At 39.8% G+C, this 19,997-nt stretch overlaps 1 protein-coding gene across 1 annotated transcript; it reads right to left on the bottom strand.

Moving 5' to 3' along the window:
- Window positions 1-509: 509 nt before the first annotated feature.
- ttc9b (tetratricopeptide repeat domain 9B) lies at window positions 510-19,213 on the bottom strand. The gene is made up of 3 exons (XM_015002634.2): window positions 18,961-19,213; window positions 960-1,142; window positions 510-604 (listed from the first exon to the last, which is right to left on the bottom strand). Exons 1-3 carry the CDS (start codon window positions 19,211-19,213, stop codon window positions 510-512), a joined length of 531 nt encoding a protein of 176 aa, XP_014858120.2.
- Window positions 19,214-19,997: the final 784 nt, after the last annotated feature.

The raw sequence follows: 19,997 nt of genomic DNA on the forward strand, positions 1-19,997 counted from the left end.
CCCGAGCCCCAAAACTCTCCTTGAGCATTTTGGGGTTGTGGAGAAACAAGGCAGAGAGAAAAAAGAGAGAAGAGCAAGAAAGCAGGAAGTAAAAGCATGTTCTGCTCCTTAAACGTGTACTAAACCAACCAAATGCTCATGGTTCATATGCAGGTCTATGAAGCTCCTTTTTCACTCCAGCACAAGGACGGTTTCTATGAGTATATTACAGTTTTGTCTTTTGCTTGTTTTTGTTGATTTTCTTCATGTTAGGCTGCTGATTGTGTCTGGGGAGAGAAACCAAAGCCCCTGAGGGAGAAACCGAGAGGAGAGAAGAGGAGAAAGTAGCAGACAGTTGTTGATATGTGCCCCGTTTGTGTGTCACCAGCTGGGTGGTTGGGTCTGTTCTGTCTGTGCTGCTGTCAGGAGTCGGAGGAGGAGGAGGAGAAGGAGGAGGAGGAGAGAGGAAGGGTCAGTAGGATTGCCAAAAAGGGTCAAAGGGAACAGGAGGGCCAGGAAGTTGGAAAGGATTAGCCCTGGGTCTCCTTGCCGCTTTCCCGTTCTCGCTGTCCACTCTTGCTCATCTTCATCTCTGTCAGCTGGATGTATCTAAGCACGTTGGTGTCTGAAACAGACAGAAAACATGATGCATGAGAGCAAGAACTACAGCTTTAATTTGTAAATCCAGACTGTTTTTCCCCAGTGCAGTTAACTCTATCCGTCTGTCAAGATGCCAGTAATAAAAAAAATACACATTACATCAGATCTCTCCTTATTTCACGTCAAACCAACTTGCTGATGAACATATTTTGAAGGAGTGTCTTAACAGCGGTAGGAATGATAAAAACTATCACAATCCTAAACATCGAATCTGAGAACCTTGGCCAAATATTTTGATTATTCAAAATAATAATTTGTATTTGTATTTTACTCTGCATTTATTCTTGATTAAATACAATTTTAGCTCAATTCAGACTCACCTGTAGGTTCACGGTTCTTAGCATCACGCAGGTAGCGTAACGCACATTCATAATCCCCCAGGTGATAGAAGGCAATGCCGGCCCGGTACATGGCTTTAAAGTGGTCCCTCTGGTGGCTCAGCACCTTCAGACAGTACTCCTTCACTCTCTCGTAGTTTACCAGGTCAGACTGTAACAGGCAGGCTGCAGGAAGAGCACAGGACAGGAAAAAAAATCCTGAATCAAACAATTATTTTGGAGCAATTAAACAACAAGTTCCTGTACTGCAGTTTCATAGGTAAACTTCTCCTCTTCGGTTCATCCTCTGGGTGGCAGTGACTATAAATAGTGAGCTCCGATGTCTTAGAGAGCATGGAAGAGATAAAGGAATCATGCAAGCAATTTGAGCCCCCAGGCAGGAGCTGGTGTCTCTTTTATTTATTGCTTTTGCTGAACTTGTCGTGCAGAATAGAGGAGAGGAGTGAATCTGGAGCTACAAGACGAAGCAGACAGCGAGGAGGCTTTTTGTCTAATGTCACAGTGTCAGAGTCTGGCACCAGAAAATAAAAAAAGAGAAGAAGAAGAAGAGGACGGGCTCAGTGAATTATGACATAACATCTGTGTTTTACTGTAGTCATCAATCCTACAAATCAAACTAGCAATTCTCAGCAGTTCTCAGATCAGCTCAGGCCAGAGTAACTTTATTAAGAAAGAGACACGAGAAAAGTCAAACACTGGCTTTTAGTCCATCAGAGCTCTTAAACGCTGCTGATGGCTCAGATATCCTCCGCTGGTCACAACCACACAAGCTTTTACTTCCAGCAGCTTCCCTCCATCGCTCCCTCTGTCTCTGCCAATTAATCTGATGAGACGTTGTAGAAAAAAAAAATCCCACTTGTACTTCCTCCATTTTCACTGTAGTGTCCCCCTACAGCAGTCCCACCCATCTTCCCCGTTTCCTCTGACTGTGTCCTTGACATGTCTGTTAAAATCATGAGTCAGGAAGCTCAGAGGCAGGGTGAGTCAGGACTGAGAGAGAGGCGGTGTGTGTGGGAGGCGGGGAGGTGGAGGTGTGTGTGGGAGGCTGGGGTTAAAGCAGGGGAAGAGGAGGTGACACCTGTGGAGGCAACAAGGTGAAGGGGAGGAGAGTAGAGCAAACCACCACCCTCATTTTGAAACAGCTTGTGGATTTTTTTTTATGGAACAAAGGAAACTTTTGTAGTGTCTTAACTTTTTCCACATTTTATGTTGTTTAAAACTGCAAACCCCAGTGAGATTTTATGTGACAGAGCCGTAAAGCATAATTAAAGTGAAAACGAAACGTCGGTGTGAGCGTTTTTCACTAGATAAATTCTGAAAAGTTAGGTTTGGATTTAGGCTGCAGCTGCTACCACTGTTGTCTTGTAGCAAGGAGGTCTTAGATTTAGGGGGAACCAGAGAGACTGAAAAAATTCCCACTTTTCTTTATAAAACCTGGGTTTAGGCGTGGACTTTGACGAAGACGTTCTTCACTGATGTGAGAAATTTCACTGCAGCTCTGACTGTATGTTTGGGCCATTGCCCTCCTTAAAGGTGAACCAGGTTTTCCGTCAAAGGCTGAAGAAAAGCATCCGCACAGCATGTCCATGAAAGTGGTTATCATCAGTAGTTCAATAGACTTTCTCCATATTGATTTAGCCACTGACTTTAGCTGGAACCGGACAAAATGGGTGAAAACGCGACGAAAGTCTAACTATGAAGGACCGAAAAGATAAGAAAATCTTTTTAAAAAATCCAAGAACGCTGGTCAAATAATAATAAAAAAGAAATAACAATGATTTAAGACTTTTTCACAGCACTGTAGTACAAATGAGGCAGTTGTTATTTTCAAACCAAATAGCCGCATAGATAAATCCACACACACACATGCACACACAGCTTTAATAATAACCGGAACATAAAGAAAACCTGACACTTCTTATTTCCAGGGAGGCTGATGACTCAGCCAGGAGCAGAGCAGGAAGGTCAAAGCTGTTTTCCCTCTTTAGCGAACATAAAGCCTGCTCACATTTACTACAGCGGGACTCACCTCACACGCCCTCTACCTGTCCTGGACACCTCCTCACACACTCTACTCCTCTGTTTGTTTTTACCACCACCCAGCAATCACAAGGCCGCTCCTCGCTGCACTCCCATCCATCATCTTCCTCCGGCAGCGACGGGGAGCTGAGCTTTCAGAGGATTCAGTTACAGCCCATAATGGTTTAATGGCTGACTTAGAGGTTTCACTCACACTGACACACTGATAAACAACCAACACACACCCACAGCGCACGCAAGCAGTGACAAGTGATACAAACGCACAATGAAACCGTGAAAACATCCACCTGTGCCAGCGTGGTTCGGCTAAACTATGCACTCAACTACAAAATCTGAACAAAAGCAGATGACTTCAGGATGGCTGAAGAGATCGGAGGCAGCACAAACAAACACAAGCCACAGATTGCACGAGTGATGACTGGCTGGCCGCACCCCGTTGGCCCATTAGGCAGATGGATAGAATGCCAGAGGAAATGTAGAGTGTGGCGGGATGCATTAACGATATGATAATGATGGGATCATCGGACCAGGCCTGGCAGGGACACAGGCCCAATAAACATAGCAGAGCGATTTCACAGGAGCCACAATGTCTCTGTCAGTGCAAAAGACATGACTGTGTCTGCTGTTGTATGAGACGTGCGGCAGCAGGTGAAGATAACAATTTGTTTTCACAAAGACAAAAAGGTTTCAATTCAGTGCAAATTCACAACACGTCGTCTCAGAATTGCCACATTCTAAGAGTTAATTATGGTTAATGGACTAAACTTATTATGGATTCTACACATGGGGAGGAATGAAATACAGCAAAAGGCTAAAGATTCACCCATTGGGGTGAATCCAACATACGGGAGGGCAAGTAATTGTTGATTCAATTTCCAAAGAAAAAGAATTGAGAGAGAGCGATGTTGACGTCTGTGTGTCCTTTAAACTCTTCTCGTCAGGCTGAGGGTGACGGATTCAACGAGGGGAAATATGTAGGAGCAAAACATTTGAAATTTGGGGTAAAAAATGTTTCAGGACAAATAAGAAATTCAAAAGAGAAATGCCTAAAAGTGAAAGTATCTGTGAAAAGATGGTGTCTTCAAGACGCCATGCATTAGTTTCTTTTTGGATAAAAAGATAAACAGGAAGCAAGTAGAGTTGAAGGAGTTCAGGAGCCCCACAGGCTGCCTGAAGCATGAATCAGTCTCAAAGTCTGTTTGAAATAAAAGAACAAAAAAAAACCCAAACTGAAAACAAGTGAGACAAAGGATGGAGGGCAGAGGCAACAAAATCCAGAAGCAGCAGACTTTTCATCTCTCCTGTTTCTGTTCCCCAGCTCGAGATGTTTCAGTCCTGACTAATTTCCATTCCCTGCGTCTCGTCATGTACTCCCTGTGGACCCGCGTCCTTCCCTCGGCCTCGCCTCGCCTCCATCATAACAGCAGGCCTGACATCACGTTCAGCCTAATTTGAAGCCACTGGTGGCCCCGGTGATTAGTCTGCTGTCCATCACCTTGTAATTAGTTCTGCTGGAAGATAATAGGAGGAGGAGAGCACCATCACTCTCTCTGGCACTTACATCCCCTGTCTGTTTACTTCAGAGCAAAGTTCACCTCCAACCTTTATCCTGCATCGTGGCCTCTATCCTTTACAAATGCCACTCTGCTGCAACAGATTTAGTTACAGAGTCAAACGAAGCGTGCATCATTGTGAAACTGCCTCGCACATGTGCAGCTGACGTCACGGTTCGTCTTTCTCTAAGAATAGCTCCACCCAAAGCGGTTTTTGCAAATGTCTTTAGCTGTTATTGAGACGGATAGGGGTCACAGTTCACAACTCTCCTCAGCTCTGACAAAGCTTTTACCAGCAGCAGTCATCCATCATTTTAGCAGCCTTCTTTTCCTTTTTTTTTTTCTCACCCTCTGTTGAGCCAGATTCAATTCAGTTCGATTCGAATTGAATCCATTCGATTCGATTCAATTCAAAATACTTTATTGATCCCAGAGGGAATTGCTGTGGATGCTGACGCTGTATCTGTCGTGGCCGCTCAGGAAACTGTTGGCTTGCTGATAAAACCCATTAAGAATAAAGAACTGCTGCTACATCAAATATGTTTGCAGAGTTTACCCACAGTGCATCACCAGTCCTAGGAGAGTAGAGAAATAGAGCAGTCAGATTATTCTGTAGGACATGTATGGCAAACAGGGAGGCATTTAAATGAGCAAAGCTACTAAACTTAGCTGCTTTCAACATTTTTGTAAAACTTGTTAAATGTGCGACAGTGTTCCAGTGAGAGCGCAGATCCTGAACTAGCAGACATGATTTTGTTCTTGTTCTGGTTCTGGAGCTCTCGGTATGGATTAGAAATGTCCAGGTGCAGGTTGGTCTCATGTTTTCAGCTAACCATCCTGTTGCATTGTTCCACTCTCCTAAAATAGTTGCTCAGGATTAATGCTCATCTACTTAAATATTTATACACAAGAGGAAGCTATTGGTCTAGACGACGTCATCGAGATAAAATATTTTAATATTCAGTGCTTCCTATTTTAGGTTTTGGTTATATGTTCCTGTCTGTGCTTTGGATTCTGTGTTCGTTTTTTTTTTTTTTTTTTTTTTTATGGCCTGGAGATAAAATGAAAGGCAGTTCATGCAGCTCCATTAGGATTATTTTGGCTGCTATAGGCCTTTATCAAAGTGATCAAAATGAATCAAGAAAGATCATCATAATTCTTGTTGCATGAGTAAAAACAGACTTCCTAATGGCAGATAAATGGAGTTACATATAGCATAAGAGATATCGACCATATTTGAACTCCCTGACACTGATATAATTTTATTGCAGCCATTATCTGACTGGTGATGTCATCTGTAGAAACTGCAGACTTTTGTTTCGCTGTCAGCAGATCAGACGTTTCTGCCTGTTGCTGTTTTCAAACCCAAAGGATCCAGAAAGAGAATTTGCAACAAAAGTCAGTGATTGACTAATATTGTTAAAATGTTCAACTCTTTTTGGCTTTATTAAATCTCTTGCACACCTGGTGCAGCATGAAGTAGCTCTGCAGCGTTAGCCAGACTTTTGTTCCTACATGTTTGTTTGAAGCATTGCATGTTTAGCTTAAGTTTTAGTCTCTCATGTTTATGCCAATCAGTTCCACTGTCTGTTGGAAAACAACTTTAACCTTCAGAAGCACAACAGTGCTGGCTGTGAGCAATTATAGCGGTTTTATAATCGGATTAAGCACTCATTAAAATGAACTGTTTAGTCATGTATGAACATTCAGCATCTATTTACAGATAACATAGGTGGCCAGGAGGGGAAATGCTTGCTCATGCTCGTCCACACTGAGCAGAAGGGGTGAAAGCCTCTACAGCGGTGCCATTGCTCAGCTTGCAGCCAGAATCCAAAGAAATATTTTAATTCAAGCGTGCCTCCACTGACAATAAGTCCAGGTACAAGCTGACAAAGGTGATCCAGTGGGTTGGAAGTAATTGACTTTACTCACAGTTTACTCTAGAGTAGTCTAAGACACGAGAAAATGGTGGAAAATAGTGGAAATGGTGGCAAAGGAGTAGGGAAGATGTTCAGAAGATGTTCTCTCTTTTTGAATATACAAAAGAGACTGTCTTTGAATTCAGTTTTAGGAAGTGCTTCTCTATCTTTAAGGGAAGAAAGAGTAAAAGAAGAATTTAACAATTCCTATGTGGCAGGAACTTCTGAAATACAATCCACTTTCAGTCTAGTACAGATCAGATAATGTCCTTATCCTGCAGAAACCATTGTTTTATGTTGGCAAACAACTGTGTTGGCTCCCTGCCTACATGCCTCAGAGCTGTTTCTAAGAATGGAGAAAAGCTCATTTAAACAAAGAAAATGCTTCCTGTATAAATATCTGTGAATACAGTTTATTGTAGCTTCATAGAAATCGCACACTGACAAGTTTCTAAATGAAATCAACATGTTTTGATGTTTCTAATTGTCATATATTTTTTTTAAAAACAACAAAAAGAGCAATCAGGCTGAGATAGCAACAGAACAGTTCATCCTTCAGTTTCTGTACGACTATAATTAAAATTTAAAATTGACAGTGATAAAAAAAAAGTAACTGTAGAATTTACAGTAACTTACTGGCACCAGGGTTGGCAGCCAATTACTGTAATTTTTACAGTAAAAAAATTACAGTAACTTTCCTGTCATTTATTGCAGTTTTACTGTAATTTATTATGTTTTACTGTAATTTTCTTACTGTAATTTTATTACAGTCTTACTGTAAAATTTTTATGTTTTACTGTAGTTTTCTTACAGTTTTACTGTAATTTTCTTACTGTAGTTCTATTACAGTCTTGCTGTAGTAGAATTACAGTAATAAAAGTGTAACTTTTATTACAGTAAAAGTAATAGAATTTATCAATGTAGTCCTATTACAGTAAGACTGTAAATTTATTAGTTTTACTGTAATTTTATTACAGTACTGAACTTCGCGGTCCAATCACATCCCATTTACTTTCCATACCCATTTCAGGTCACAGTAAAGAGCTGTACTTTTGAAACCCAGCCACCTTACTGTATTTTCATGATGTAGTTTTTACTTAAAAAGTAAAAATGTTTAATCCATGGTTAAGCAACCAGTTTAAGTTATTGATGGGAAAAACCTCTCATCACTAAGATGTATGAAGAACTGGCTAAATGCATGGTTGACCTGTGCAGAACCAAACATCATCATGTATAATGTGAGACAATAACACGTTATACATATATAATAAAATAAAAATTAACTAAAAAATTCATTTGTTATTTTTCTTTAGGAGCATGAGTAAGAAAAAAACAGCATGATGGTAACAGCTGGATGTTACATTTATCCCACCATCTCCACGTTTAACAGATGCAGGATAATTTTAGATGTGAAACTGTCAGGCAGAAAAACGGTGCCCACTCACATCCTGGTAACTGTGCTGTTTTTAAGTTGAACTGTGGACTTTTCATCCTGATGTAACAATCAGGATTTTAAAATACTTATTTTCTTTTGTGGCGTATGAGTTGGAATATTACACCTAAATGGGTTCACTGTGCTACAGACACAGTTTGTAATAAGTTGCTGCTTCTCCCCTGATAGGATCCATATATTTCTTGTTAATTTATAAGGTGACGGTCTAAAAAAATTAATATGTTGATTAAAAAAACAGTCTGATAATAATAATTTATCATAACAGGAAGAAGATTACCATGAAGTCAAACATAAAAAAAACATTCTCACATCCATGGCACCTTATTAATGCTTTTCAACATTTCAACATGAAGGAGGAACACAAATAACTGCTTTAGGCTTTATAAAGCAGAATCAACAGTAGCACTGATTACTACAACTCATCTAATTTATTATCATTATAGATTTTAGCACTATAATCACAAAAAGAAACAAATTCCATCTGGATTTTATCTAGTAGAGAAACACAAAGTAGTGCATATTTGTGTAATGGACATAAAATGACAAAAATCTCAAAATCTTTTACTAATGAGATGTGAAGAGGGTTGACCTGTGTTTATCTCCATCAATCTTCTCAAAACGTACCAGCTTTCCTGCCCCTGCCAAACAGGGGCAGGAAACAGGGGCCACTAACATGTTTCACTGCATGATTGTGTGTTGAGAGTGATGTCTGTTTACTTTTTTTTTGTTTGTCATATACAGGGTTTTGAAAAAGTTTAATTTTGGTTTCACCTGACCAGACCACCTCACCTCAAGTTTGCTGTGTCTGGCTTGTGACAAACTGCAAACGGGATTCATTATGTCTTTCTTTTTGACCACAATGGTCAAAGTCAAACTGGGCAATCCCTTTCCACAGAGAAACACGGCGGATCTGAAAACCAGGCCAAACACATCGTTTACACGTCTCTGCCATCTCAAACAGCATGTAACAAGGGCAAGTTTTTAATGTCAAGCCCCAACAGAGCAGGCTTTAAAGCATTCAAGGTCAGGCCAGAGCAGAGCGAGCAAACAACCCAACAACCACGGCTTGTTATCATCAGGGAACCCTGCTGGAAAAATATAAGCAGCCCGTTGGTTCAGCTGGGGTTTTAGATGTGTGCAAATAGCTGGAGCAAATTCTCATTACCGATGGCTTATGAAGGACGGATATTTTCCTCACTCTCACTCTGAGGATGTCAGGGAAAGGGTAAATGTCTCAGTTCTTCTCTAAGCTGATGTCAGGACTTTCAACTAGGGACTATAAAAAGCTTTGACAGACACTTTCACTTTATACATTATTTCACACAACTGTCACACGATGTCAAATAGAAATTCGCAATCCAAGAACGTTGGGCACACAGAACCCATCACAGCCACAGGAAAAGTTTCCAAATTAAATTCTTGAGGAGTCGTCATATTGGGATGGCTGGAATGATGCCAATTACAGAGTTTGTAGTTTATTCTATGTATTTCAGGAGTTTCACTGAAAAAAGTGAAAAAAAAAAAAACAACAGTTCTTAATGTTTAATGGTAATTGGGAAAACAGAAGCATTAAAAGTAAAATATCGACACAAGCCTCCAGCTGTGTGTTGAAAACGTTTATTTTATTGGTCTGATGTAAAATTTTAATCTCAAATCCATCCATCCATCCATTGATAAGTTCATTTTAATAATGACTGAAACCCAGTGTCTTGATGGTGAGTCTTACTGTAACAGTATGAAGGCGTACCTGTTAAAATGTATGGTTTTAATATTACTTTTCAGTGATCTAACGTTAGATTTTGGTGGTATTGAGTTGACTTCTAACTTGTTTTAAGTCTGCCAGTAACTCATTGTGATGTTCAACACTTTTCACTGCCTCTGATCATAGTGTACAAGATATAAACAGGTTTGAATGTTGACGTTGATTGACTCTGAAAGCTTCAACATTTCTTCTCATTTCAGAGAAACAGTGCAGTTTCTTCTTCACTTTCAGTGTTTTTTCTTCCCCGTAGAGACAGGAAGCCTGTAGCTCCTGCCGTATAGTCTAGACAAGCTGTGCACATAACATTTTATCGTCAGTCTAGTTCCAGTTAGTCTATATTTGTATCTAAAATTCAGATCAATATCTGAGGACCTCTGGTCTAATTGATATCACACCAATGAGACTCCAGCCTCTTCTTCTTCTGTTTTTACTCACCTGACTCTGCTCTATCTTTTCTTCCTGACAAACAACTAAATCTTTTCTTAGCCCCGTGACAGCAGTGATCTGGGCCTGTCAGAGTGTGTGATATAAATTAGTTTGGATCTTTATTGGATCTTTCAGAGTAATAAGTACCGACAAAAAGCAGCTTGGAAAACTCATCTTTCATTGCTTAGAGGTCATCGAGGCAGGCTGACTGTTTCTAATTTATGAGTGCTGTCCAGTTTGTCACAGCCCCCATTCTCTTCCCAGCTCTCTTAATCTCTCTGTCTTCCAGCTCTGAGGTAACTCAGAGGAATAGTACAGTAGCGGGAGAGCCATCTGCAGCTCTGGCACTCAACATTCTCACAGCTCTGCTCTGGCCATCCCTCCAATGGCAGAAATACACGCACAGGGGGAAGGAAAACACCACCCAAACCTCATGCCATCCCACTAGCTAACCCAGCCTCATGACACCTCCATTCCTTCTCCTCCTGCTGCAGAAGTCCTCCTACTCCCAGCTGCTCAGGCAACCCACATCTCTCCCCATCTTAACCCCTCAATCTTGCAGTTCTCCTCTTCATCTGCTCCCTCTAAAGTCTCTTTCCGACTCTATCTCCAGCACTCCACCACATCCCCTGGTGATTGAGTTGGCAGGAGATGACAAGGAGGCGCTTTCTAGTCTGTCTTTCGTAAGCAGGCGTTGAATATTTTCCGAGAAGCGTGTCAGTGTGGATGGGTAAAAATCTCTCCGTCTTTGGTATTACACATCGCTGAGATTATTCGAAGGCACCCCCCGCGTCCTTCACCCGGTCTTTGAGATGGATAAGTGTAACAACCATTATTAGGCTTCTTTCCATGGATCTTCCTAAACTGGTTACACAAACTTTGAGATATTCTTTAAAAAATTAATTTGCCAACTTGAGTGGCTGTATCTTTCTGTAGCTGTTGTTGTCAGGCTCATATGCAGGGTTTGAAAGCTCATTTTCTTTTTGAAACTTAACTTATTTAGGTTATTTTTGAGCTCCCTCACCCTTAACATGCAAGTTTGAAATTACTGGATCATGATCACAGATACGGAGCGACATTGAGCTGCACGACTGGAACAAAAAGGTGGCTGGTGTGTTATGAAACAAACAGTTTTATACGTCACCTCCTGCTGAGTCTCTCCCAGAGCTTTGACTTATGACTCATGCACAGATTGAGGCAGTCAGGAGGAACAAAGGCAGAGATCTGTGAGCAGTAGTTAATGAAAAAATCATGATGAGCGTTTTTTAGAAGGATCACAGCAACGTGCTCCCTGTTTCATCCGCTGTATATTTTCGGAGGTACATTTGACTCAGTCACAGCTTTTGTAATCTGCAAAACTATTTGATGCAAGTTGAAAGATGCATGGATGGTGATCTATTAACAAGTTGCTCTACAGAATGATAGATATCTTCACCAGGCTTTTGTTCCAACACAGTGAGTGAGAACGATTATATAGTGCTGGAGATTATCTCACGGCTACACATCTGATGACTGAGAAGCTCACAAAACGAACGTCTGGTAGGAAAGCAGTGCACACACTCACTTGTAAGGTGAATTTCTGAGTTTGTGACTACTTCCACAAAAATGTGGAAAAAAGCAACATGGCGATGAGGAAAATCTCTTAATGGAGGAAAGTGCATGGGTTGTGTAGAGCAAGTAATACTCATATGGAAAAATGACTCTCAAAGTGATCCAGTGGCTCTGAGAAACATTTTGCTGACTTTGCTTGTCTTCTGTTAGGTAAGGGTCACTTTAAGTCAATACAATCCTGACTGATCTATTTGTATTCTTTTATACTGATAACAATAGACTTTCCCTTACATGAGAATGCCCCTATCACCTTGTAAGAGAAAACTGCATCAAGTGTGCAGTTTTTTTTTGTTTTTTTTTACGATGAACTTTTGCCAAAACCTTTTGCCACGACATTCCAATCAGAAATAACTTCCTACATGAATCCTACATGACTGTAAGACATGATATTAAGTCCACCATTAAGACAATTACAAAAACAAGAAAAAAGAACAACATGATTAGAAATGAATAAACAATAAAACAAAAAGGCAACAACAGTGAACAACACCTTTCTTATCAACAACACTGATTAAGAGTTGTTGATAAGAGACACAACTCTTATCAACAACAGTTATAAATGAAAGCATTTATAACTTTTATAACCCATATCATTTGGCAATAATCTGACACTTTTTATGCCATCTTTGTTTTGAAACCTCAGCTCAGATGAAGCCAAACAATGACTAGTCAAACATGTCTCCGGTACGCACACATTCAAGTACTGCTGCAGGCTTCAAGCAGGGGACTACTGCACCCACAGTAATGTGAAGAAAAAATATATGTTTTTTTTTCCTAAAGCTTAAAAAAATACAATAAGTCAAATATGTAAGGACAAAAAAATTGATCTCTACAGATTATTATTGTACTTGTCATTGCTTAGGTAAATTAGTTGCACCATTAGAAATGTAGAAAATTATGAATCAGTGTGTATTTATTTCATGTTTAACAAATAAATGATGCAGATACTGAAACTCTGTGAACTACTTATTAAACTCATAGATTTGTCTCCTTTATGAGTGAATATCTGGAGTCTGTATACTTGTTTCTGATGACTGTGCAAAATGAACTAATTCTCACTCTTGGTTGCTTGTGTAGTTATTACAACCAGCTAATAAATATGATCCTGGTTGAACAGAAATGAGAACTTTTTTTTTTTACCATAAAGATTAAAACACCATCTGTGATGTTGTTAGGAAATAGGCTGATCTATTTCTCCACTATAGAGTTCAACAAATTTAAAATGCTTAATCCAAGTTTTCTATGAATATAAAATATTTTCCTCTAACTGGGATTTAAAAAATGGAAACTCTATACTGAATTGACCTCAGTAAAATGCCTTTAATGAGTAAATGATCTTCAGCTGTTTTAATGTCGAGGTGAGGCTGACTTTAACTACTTTAAATGAAATCACATTTTTTATTATCCTGAGCATAATATGCAAAGAGAAAACTGAACTTTCCCTTTAAGACAACTGAGTGGATACATCTGTTCTCTTCCTTTGAATGCCAGACACACAGAGGCAACAAGAAGATTATGTCCTCATCATGACAACGACAAGAACATTGGAAAAACAGGCACAGACATGAACAGATATACAGTGTGTTTCAACAAATTAGCAGAGTCAGCAACGGGTTTGGTAAGAATGGCAGAACAAACAGTGCTGGGAGCTCTGACCACACACACACACACACACACACGCACACACACACACACACACACACACACACACACGTTTTCTGCATCCCCTGAGCCAGCTGCTGCTCCTCCAGTGGCCAGGGAAGGCAGAGACAAACAAACACAAACATGCTTGCATGAACACCAGTGCTTGCACTCACTCACAACTGCTGACACGGATTCACTCTTGCACATGTGACTGGTTGTGGTTTGCTTGCTGGCCTTCTGTCATACGTCAGGGCCAAAGACAGCGAGCCAATCAGTTGGCACCTCCTCCCTCCTGACCACTGAGAGCAGCATCTACCCAGCAGAACTCTGGGAAACCGGGCACAGCCTTGCAACCAAAGCCCAGTGTTTAAATTATAATGTGTGAGAGCCATAACAAGTTTTTAAAAAGATCTTAAACATAAAAATATATATTGTAAAGGTTATTGTTGTTTGCGCTAACAATCCCTAACAATTTTGTTAGGGATTGTCACTATTAGTGACTCTGACAATTTTATGACAATTTGTAAAACTTTTAGTTCAGTCCAACTCGTTATGTCTTGACCTCTTCTCTAACATCTGTCTTGTTTCATTGTTTATAAGTTGTGCATATAAAAGAAAAAAAAATACAGATGCAGTATTTGTTGGGACAGGAGAAACACACATTTATATAACACATAAGATATTTTTCATTCTTCTGTCTCTTGTGATAAAGTCGTCTTAAACTTAACAACTACTTCTGGAAAGAAAGTACCACATAACAACTTTAACCTTTATTGGTGTGTACAATTTAAATAAAAGTTCAGTATTTTCATATGAAAGCTAAATAAAAGTTGCATTTGTTGTTTCATGATAATCAAACTAACAGTGCTATTGATGCTGCCAAATATATTTCTTCAGAGTTGTGGAGCTTTCTCACATAACAGAAACCACTGAAACACATTGTGAGGCCTTGCTGACATAATTGCAGCCAGCATAGCACGCCTTACTCAGGTTAACAATATCCGAGGGTATTTTCCAACATCCTAAAATAACTCCAAATAAATGCACTGTTTCCTCCTGAGACCAAAACCGCATTTCTCTGCTGATTTATGGAATTAATTAACCTATTTTAAAGGGCGCCTGTTTCATTTATTTATAGTTCTTTCCCTTTATTATGATGCTAAAGTAGCTTTAGAGTATTTAAGAAAGTGTTTATTTTATTATGCAACTCAAATTCAACCTTCTCTGAAACAGGAGACATAAGGCCACATTTAGGACTGCCTGAACATTTAGTCATTTTAAAAATTGTAGAATAATCTCAAAAAGCAGCAACTTAGATGTTGTTTCTGTGGCTATGCTTCATATTTTGTGCACCTTTTAAACTACATATGTTATGAAGCACAAATGCAGCAACTAAAACAGTTTTATGCTACCATGTTGCTATATATACAGACCTTTGTATTGAAAAAGTCATCTGAGTAGTGTCCTCTGTTTTACTAGTTAGTCAAGAGCAGGAAACCTCGTCTTATGGCATGATTTAAAAGAAAACGGACAAACTATTAGCAACACACCTGTGGTTGACTCTGAGTCGGGGTGGGCCTCTACGCAAAGTTGTGTAGTTTGGGCAACGTTGTGTGGATGATTTGTTGTTGCTTGAGATCTGATACCTCTGCTGTCATTCTATTAACAACAGACAATGGCTGGTCATGAAGGGCAATGTACCGGTATTAAGTACCTCTATTATATTCACTGTGTATGTTCACTGCAGTTGTCTCTGCACATCTTGGCCTGCTTCTCCAGAGATGGATGCAGTTAACTGTTACAATCTCCTGCTGCTGCTAGCAAACACTTTGAACTCAGCTTCATGTTGGTTTTTAGATGTTTCATTAAATTGCTTGTGCTAAAAGTGGTGAACTTCAATCCTCCTCTTAACAATGCTGCATAATTTGCAGCCATAGTCGATAAAGGTTGTTAATGTCAAAAGGTACTTTTAATCTGACAAACATCGGAACCCATATTCTAATTTATTGAATATGACTGCATGGAGAGAGGAGTTATCTAATGCAGAGAAGATGTAGGTTCTCTCACATTGATATCAGGTCCTGTAGTATCAGAACACTTATGAATATGATTATGAGTACATACACACGTTAGCAGACAAATACTATGTAGACACTGATATCTGACTGGATATTAGTGCACCCTCACTGTGAGGGAAAGCCGACTTGTGCAGGGAAAGAACATAAAAACTACATGCTGGATAAAATTTTATTAATTCTATTTATGATATTACTCTAGACTTTTTTATGTGGGTTTCTCCTCGCTCTCTAGTCCTTTTGTACTTTGTTATGGTAGCACATCATGCAAGATGCTTATTATCAAACAGTCTACAGCAGACAAAGGATTTTTATTTGATCTACATTGTGAGTTTTCCAGCTGAATTATCATTGGGAAATACCTTGTTTTTATGTATACAGAAAACAACATTTTATTTCTTGATTTTTACCATTTATTATTATTTGTTTAATTTATAATTCATCTTTGACACATTTTACTGATAACCAAATAAGAATCAACTTTGTCTTTGCCACAGAGCTACTGATAATATTGGTTTCTTAAAGAGTCTAAATACTCAATTTAATTTTTAAATCTGTTGTTTACTGAGGTGTTGAGTTGGTAGGCACAACACTGTTTTATCCCTGACATTTAGGAGCTTTTCATGATTTAATTATTTAAAGTTAAGTTACTTAACAAACAAATAAACAAGCAAAAATAGATTCCACTGAAAATACTTAAATACAAGACAAAGGATGAGTGAAAATAGAGTTAAAGATCGTAATAAACACTAAGAGTACTTTCAAAAGCTTGTAAGATAATCTGGCTTCCTGGAAGTGAAATGTAAAGAAGTGATGACTCGTGGGTTTTGCACAGTGCCTTACAGCTTCCGCTCATCTATAGATTCTGCGAGGGCACAGAAACGTTCGGCTGATGTTCTTCTTCTGGTATTGTCCATTTGCACACCCAGACTTGAGTCAGCAGAGAACAAAAGGCATGAGCAATAACAACACAATAAAAAGGGAACAATCATAGTGATGGTTGCCATGGTAAACACCCAGCATTGTAAGGTGCGAGCTGTCCACTCGTTTGCCTCTTATCACTCCATTTTCCCACTATTCTCTACTCCTCTTCTCAGCTCATTATTTCCTCCCAGGCCATACTGAATGATGTCAGTTCTTTCAGTCTACAATTTCCCCCCTGCCACTCCCTGGACTTACTCTCATATTTTTTTCCTTGTTCCTCTTTCCCTCCCTCCCCTCTCTTTTTCCCTCTCCTAGCCTTTCACACCACAGCGGCCTCCCTACAGGCACCAGACAGGCCCTGAATGCAGCATCGGGGAAGCGACCTTCAATGCATCCATGGCAAACTGACTGGACAGACCCTGGCACAGAAACACCACACAATACCGCCACTCTCAGTTTAGTCCTAAAAACACTGTAAAACATCTGCTGAAAGGCACACAACTAATCACTATTGTCCTCACTTTGTTCTGGTCTTGTACATCTAATCAGACCCACTGATCAAAAGGCAGACGGTGCTGCCAAAGCCTGGCAGCAGTTTGGCAACATTTTTACTCAATGCTTCTTCCTTGTGATATTTTTTTATACAGCACATAAAAACACCAAGAAACTCAGAGTATATTGAGGCTAAAATACAATCAATAACATTAAAAGATATAGTTTTTGGATGTCCAGTTTATCTGATGTACAAGTATTAAATCTAAGAAGTGGGAAAAACATACGGTTGATTTATGAACTCACCATTAATCAAACATATATGATCAAACAAAGGTCTGGAGAAAATGTGAAACGACAGACGCCAAAAACATGTGAAATGGCCAACAAATTAAAAAGAAGCTGATATGTTTTTTATTTGTTTTTTTTTCCCGAAACCCCATTTGTCTTGTATAAATTAATTAAACTTTTGTTTAAAAATGTAAAAGATTAAAGAGCTACATTCAGTAAAATCACTATGCCACTTTAGAAAACCCCTGTTGATGATATCTTGGCTGGTAAGGTTCTAACTGTGTTTATTTGAGACAATTAAGTTTAGAGCAAACCTGTGGTTGTTTTTGAAGCACACCGAACAAATTCATCTTCTTCTCGTGAGTAATTTGTCTAAAGGTGCCGCGTTCATCTGTTTACCTTCCTGATACAACTGTGCACAACTAAACAGCACAGAAATCTCTAGCCATCACAATAATGTTAACAAAGGAGACGGGTTCTGTGTTGCAGAAATTTTGCTGCAGAATGTGTGTTTAAACCCCAAAACAAAAAAGAAAACAATTTTGTGAATATGTTTGTTAAAAGTGGTTAGAAAGTGTCAGTGTAGCTGAGAGAAGGAAGACATTACTCTGAAAACTACACAAAAAGTCAAATTGCAGTGTGTAAACACGCTCAAGGACAAAAGTGTACATTGTAGAGACATAACATGTGGTCTAATTAGACTGAAAATTAAGGGGACTACTGCATTTTACAAACTTCAGCTCTGGAAAACCACTGCACTGGCTGCTGTTGAAAACCTCATATTTATTCCACCAAATATTGATTTCTGAACTCTTCCTGACTTAAAACATTGGTATTATTGTTTCTAAATGAATATGAACTTGTTTTCTTTGCATTATTTGAGGTCTGAAAATGCTGCATCTTTTTTTATTATTTTCTGCGAATAAATACAAAATTTTTGCTTGGAATTTCAGAGACATGTTATCACTAATTCATAGACGAAAAGAACAATGTTCATTTTACTCAAACATGTAAAGAGTAAAATCAGAGAAACTGATAATTTTGCAGCAGTCTCTTTATTTTTTCCAGAGTTGTGGTTTCATAAGGGAAGAACATTACATGGAAGGATACACAAAGTGTTTGACCCGAATGCTGAAAACATCTATAGGAACTTTTGATTTTCAATTTAGTTCTCATTCACATTATTTTGTTATTTAGCTTAGCTAATAATTTTTTTTAAGTAATCCTAACCAAAGAGGGAAAGTTTGACTTGATTCAGTACCAGACAGTGAGAAAAAAAAGTTTATAGAATGCATATAAATATATGGTTTCAACTGTACAATAAGAAAAAGCCACATATATTTTCTAACCCAGCGTGTTTTTTCTTTAACCTACAGAAACGTGTGTTACAAGACACACATTGTGCTGAAGTAGTATCAACTTGTTGCTTTGAAAAACACTGATTATCCATCACACCACAAATGAGCTCTCTAACCAAATAATGACCTGTACATGTGTTACAAACAATTATATCATTCGTTGGCACATAAACCAAATTTATTCTGATAATTATTGGATGAAAAGTGGTTTTCCTGGAAAATCGTTGCACTGGTTGGTAAGTCAGATATCTTCTGTTAAATCAGAACACTTTGTTCGCTCCTGGACACAACAGGCTATCATCCACCTCTACGCTCACACTGTCATTCCACAAGAGAAAGAAAGTCTGTAAAAATAACTCAGCCTACTATGATGAACCCAGTGAACCGGAGCGAACAACCATATCAGCAGTATGCACCGGTCCGACCATCGCTCACCTGTCAAGCTGTCGTAGCACTCGATCTCGGTGCTCTCCACGGCTCTCCGCTGCTCCTCGGTCAGCTTGGCCGCGGCTTGACTCAGCAGGTTGACCTCGGAGCCCGTCGTCCCGTCCACAACATGAACCCCTTTCAGCTGGAGCAGCGCACGGTGGTACTTGCCTATCGCCTCCCGGAATTTCTTCTCTTTGTAGCAGCGGTGGCCCTCCGCTTTGAAGTCGATGGCTTTCTGAATCTTCAGCTCCATCTCCATTTCGGCCGGGCCGGCTCGATACCCGCCGTCTCCTCCTCCTCCACCTCCACCACCTCCACCGCCGCCGCCGCCTCCTCCTCCGGCGGCCGCTGCCAGGCTACGACCGCCAGTCTCCGGGTAGCTCTTCAGGCTTTTTATCTGGTGTTGTTTGGCTTCCATGTCTCTCAGTGAACGCAGCTGGAGCGGGCCATTGTGCTCGGTGTGTTTCGTCGGGGAGTACTGGAGCAGCGTGCTGTGCATAAAGGATGCGGTATCGGCGGGGCAGGCAGGCGGCACCGAACTGGCTGGAAGCGTCGATAAAAAACGAAAGAAAAAGAGGCTAAAGGCGCGTCTGAAGATTGTCACTTGCGCTTGAAAGAATAAATGCGTTAAAAAGGCGAAAAAGAGCAAAAAGAAGCAGGCGGAAGCATCCCGAAATTAGCAAACGTTCCAACCGTCGAAAACAGAATTCCCCTCTGGTCTCGCGGAAGGAAGGATGCTCTTGTGGATGGCACGCGCAGCTTCAGCACCACAGACAGCGCGCACACGAAACCCTCACACCGCACAGGATGATGGGAGAGGAAAAGAAGTCGTGAGGCGTTGCTGCGGTAGAAATTTTACGTAAAATGAAAGGGGGAAAAAAAGCTACGCAAACATTTATTATCAATAACTATTTTTTTAAATTAATAAATTAATATAATTAAATAATCCGGATTTTACTTTTATACATGTAGTCAACGAGAAGCGCCTGATGGCTTCAGCTGATAAGGTTTTCAGAGATGGAGAAACAGCAGGAGGGTGCGTG

This window comes from Poecilia mexicana, unplaced genomic scaffold (genome assembly GCF_051168715.1).
Source record: "Poecilia mexicana isolate PSO_F unplaced genomic scaffold, ASM5116871v1 scaffold_13, whole genome shotgun sequence".
Lineage (NCBI taxonomy): Eukaryota > Metazoa > Chordata > Actinopteri > Cyprinodontiformes > Poeciliidae > Poecilia > Poecilia mexicana.

Coding starts and splice junctions, on each gene's coding strand:
- ttc9b (XM_015002634.2), bottom strand. CDS start 19,213: ATGGAGATGGAGCTGAAGATTCAGAAAGCCATCGACTTCAAAGCGGAG. Junction 1,143..18,960: donor GTGCTACGACAGCTTGACAG/GTGAGCGATGGT, acceptor CTCTTCCTGCAG/CCTGCCTGTTACAGTCTGAC. Junction 605..959: donor TAAGAACCGTGAACCTACAG/GTGAGTCTGAAT, acceptor TGTCTGTTTCAG/ACACCAACGTGCTTAGATAC.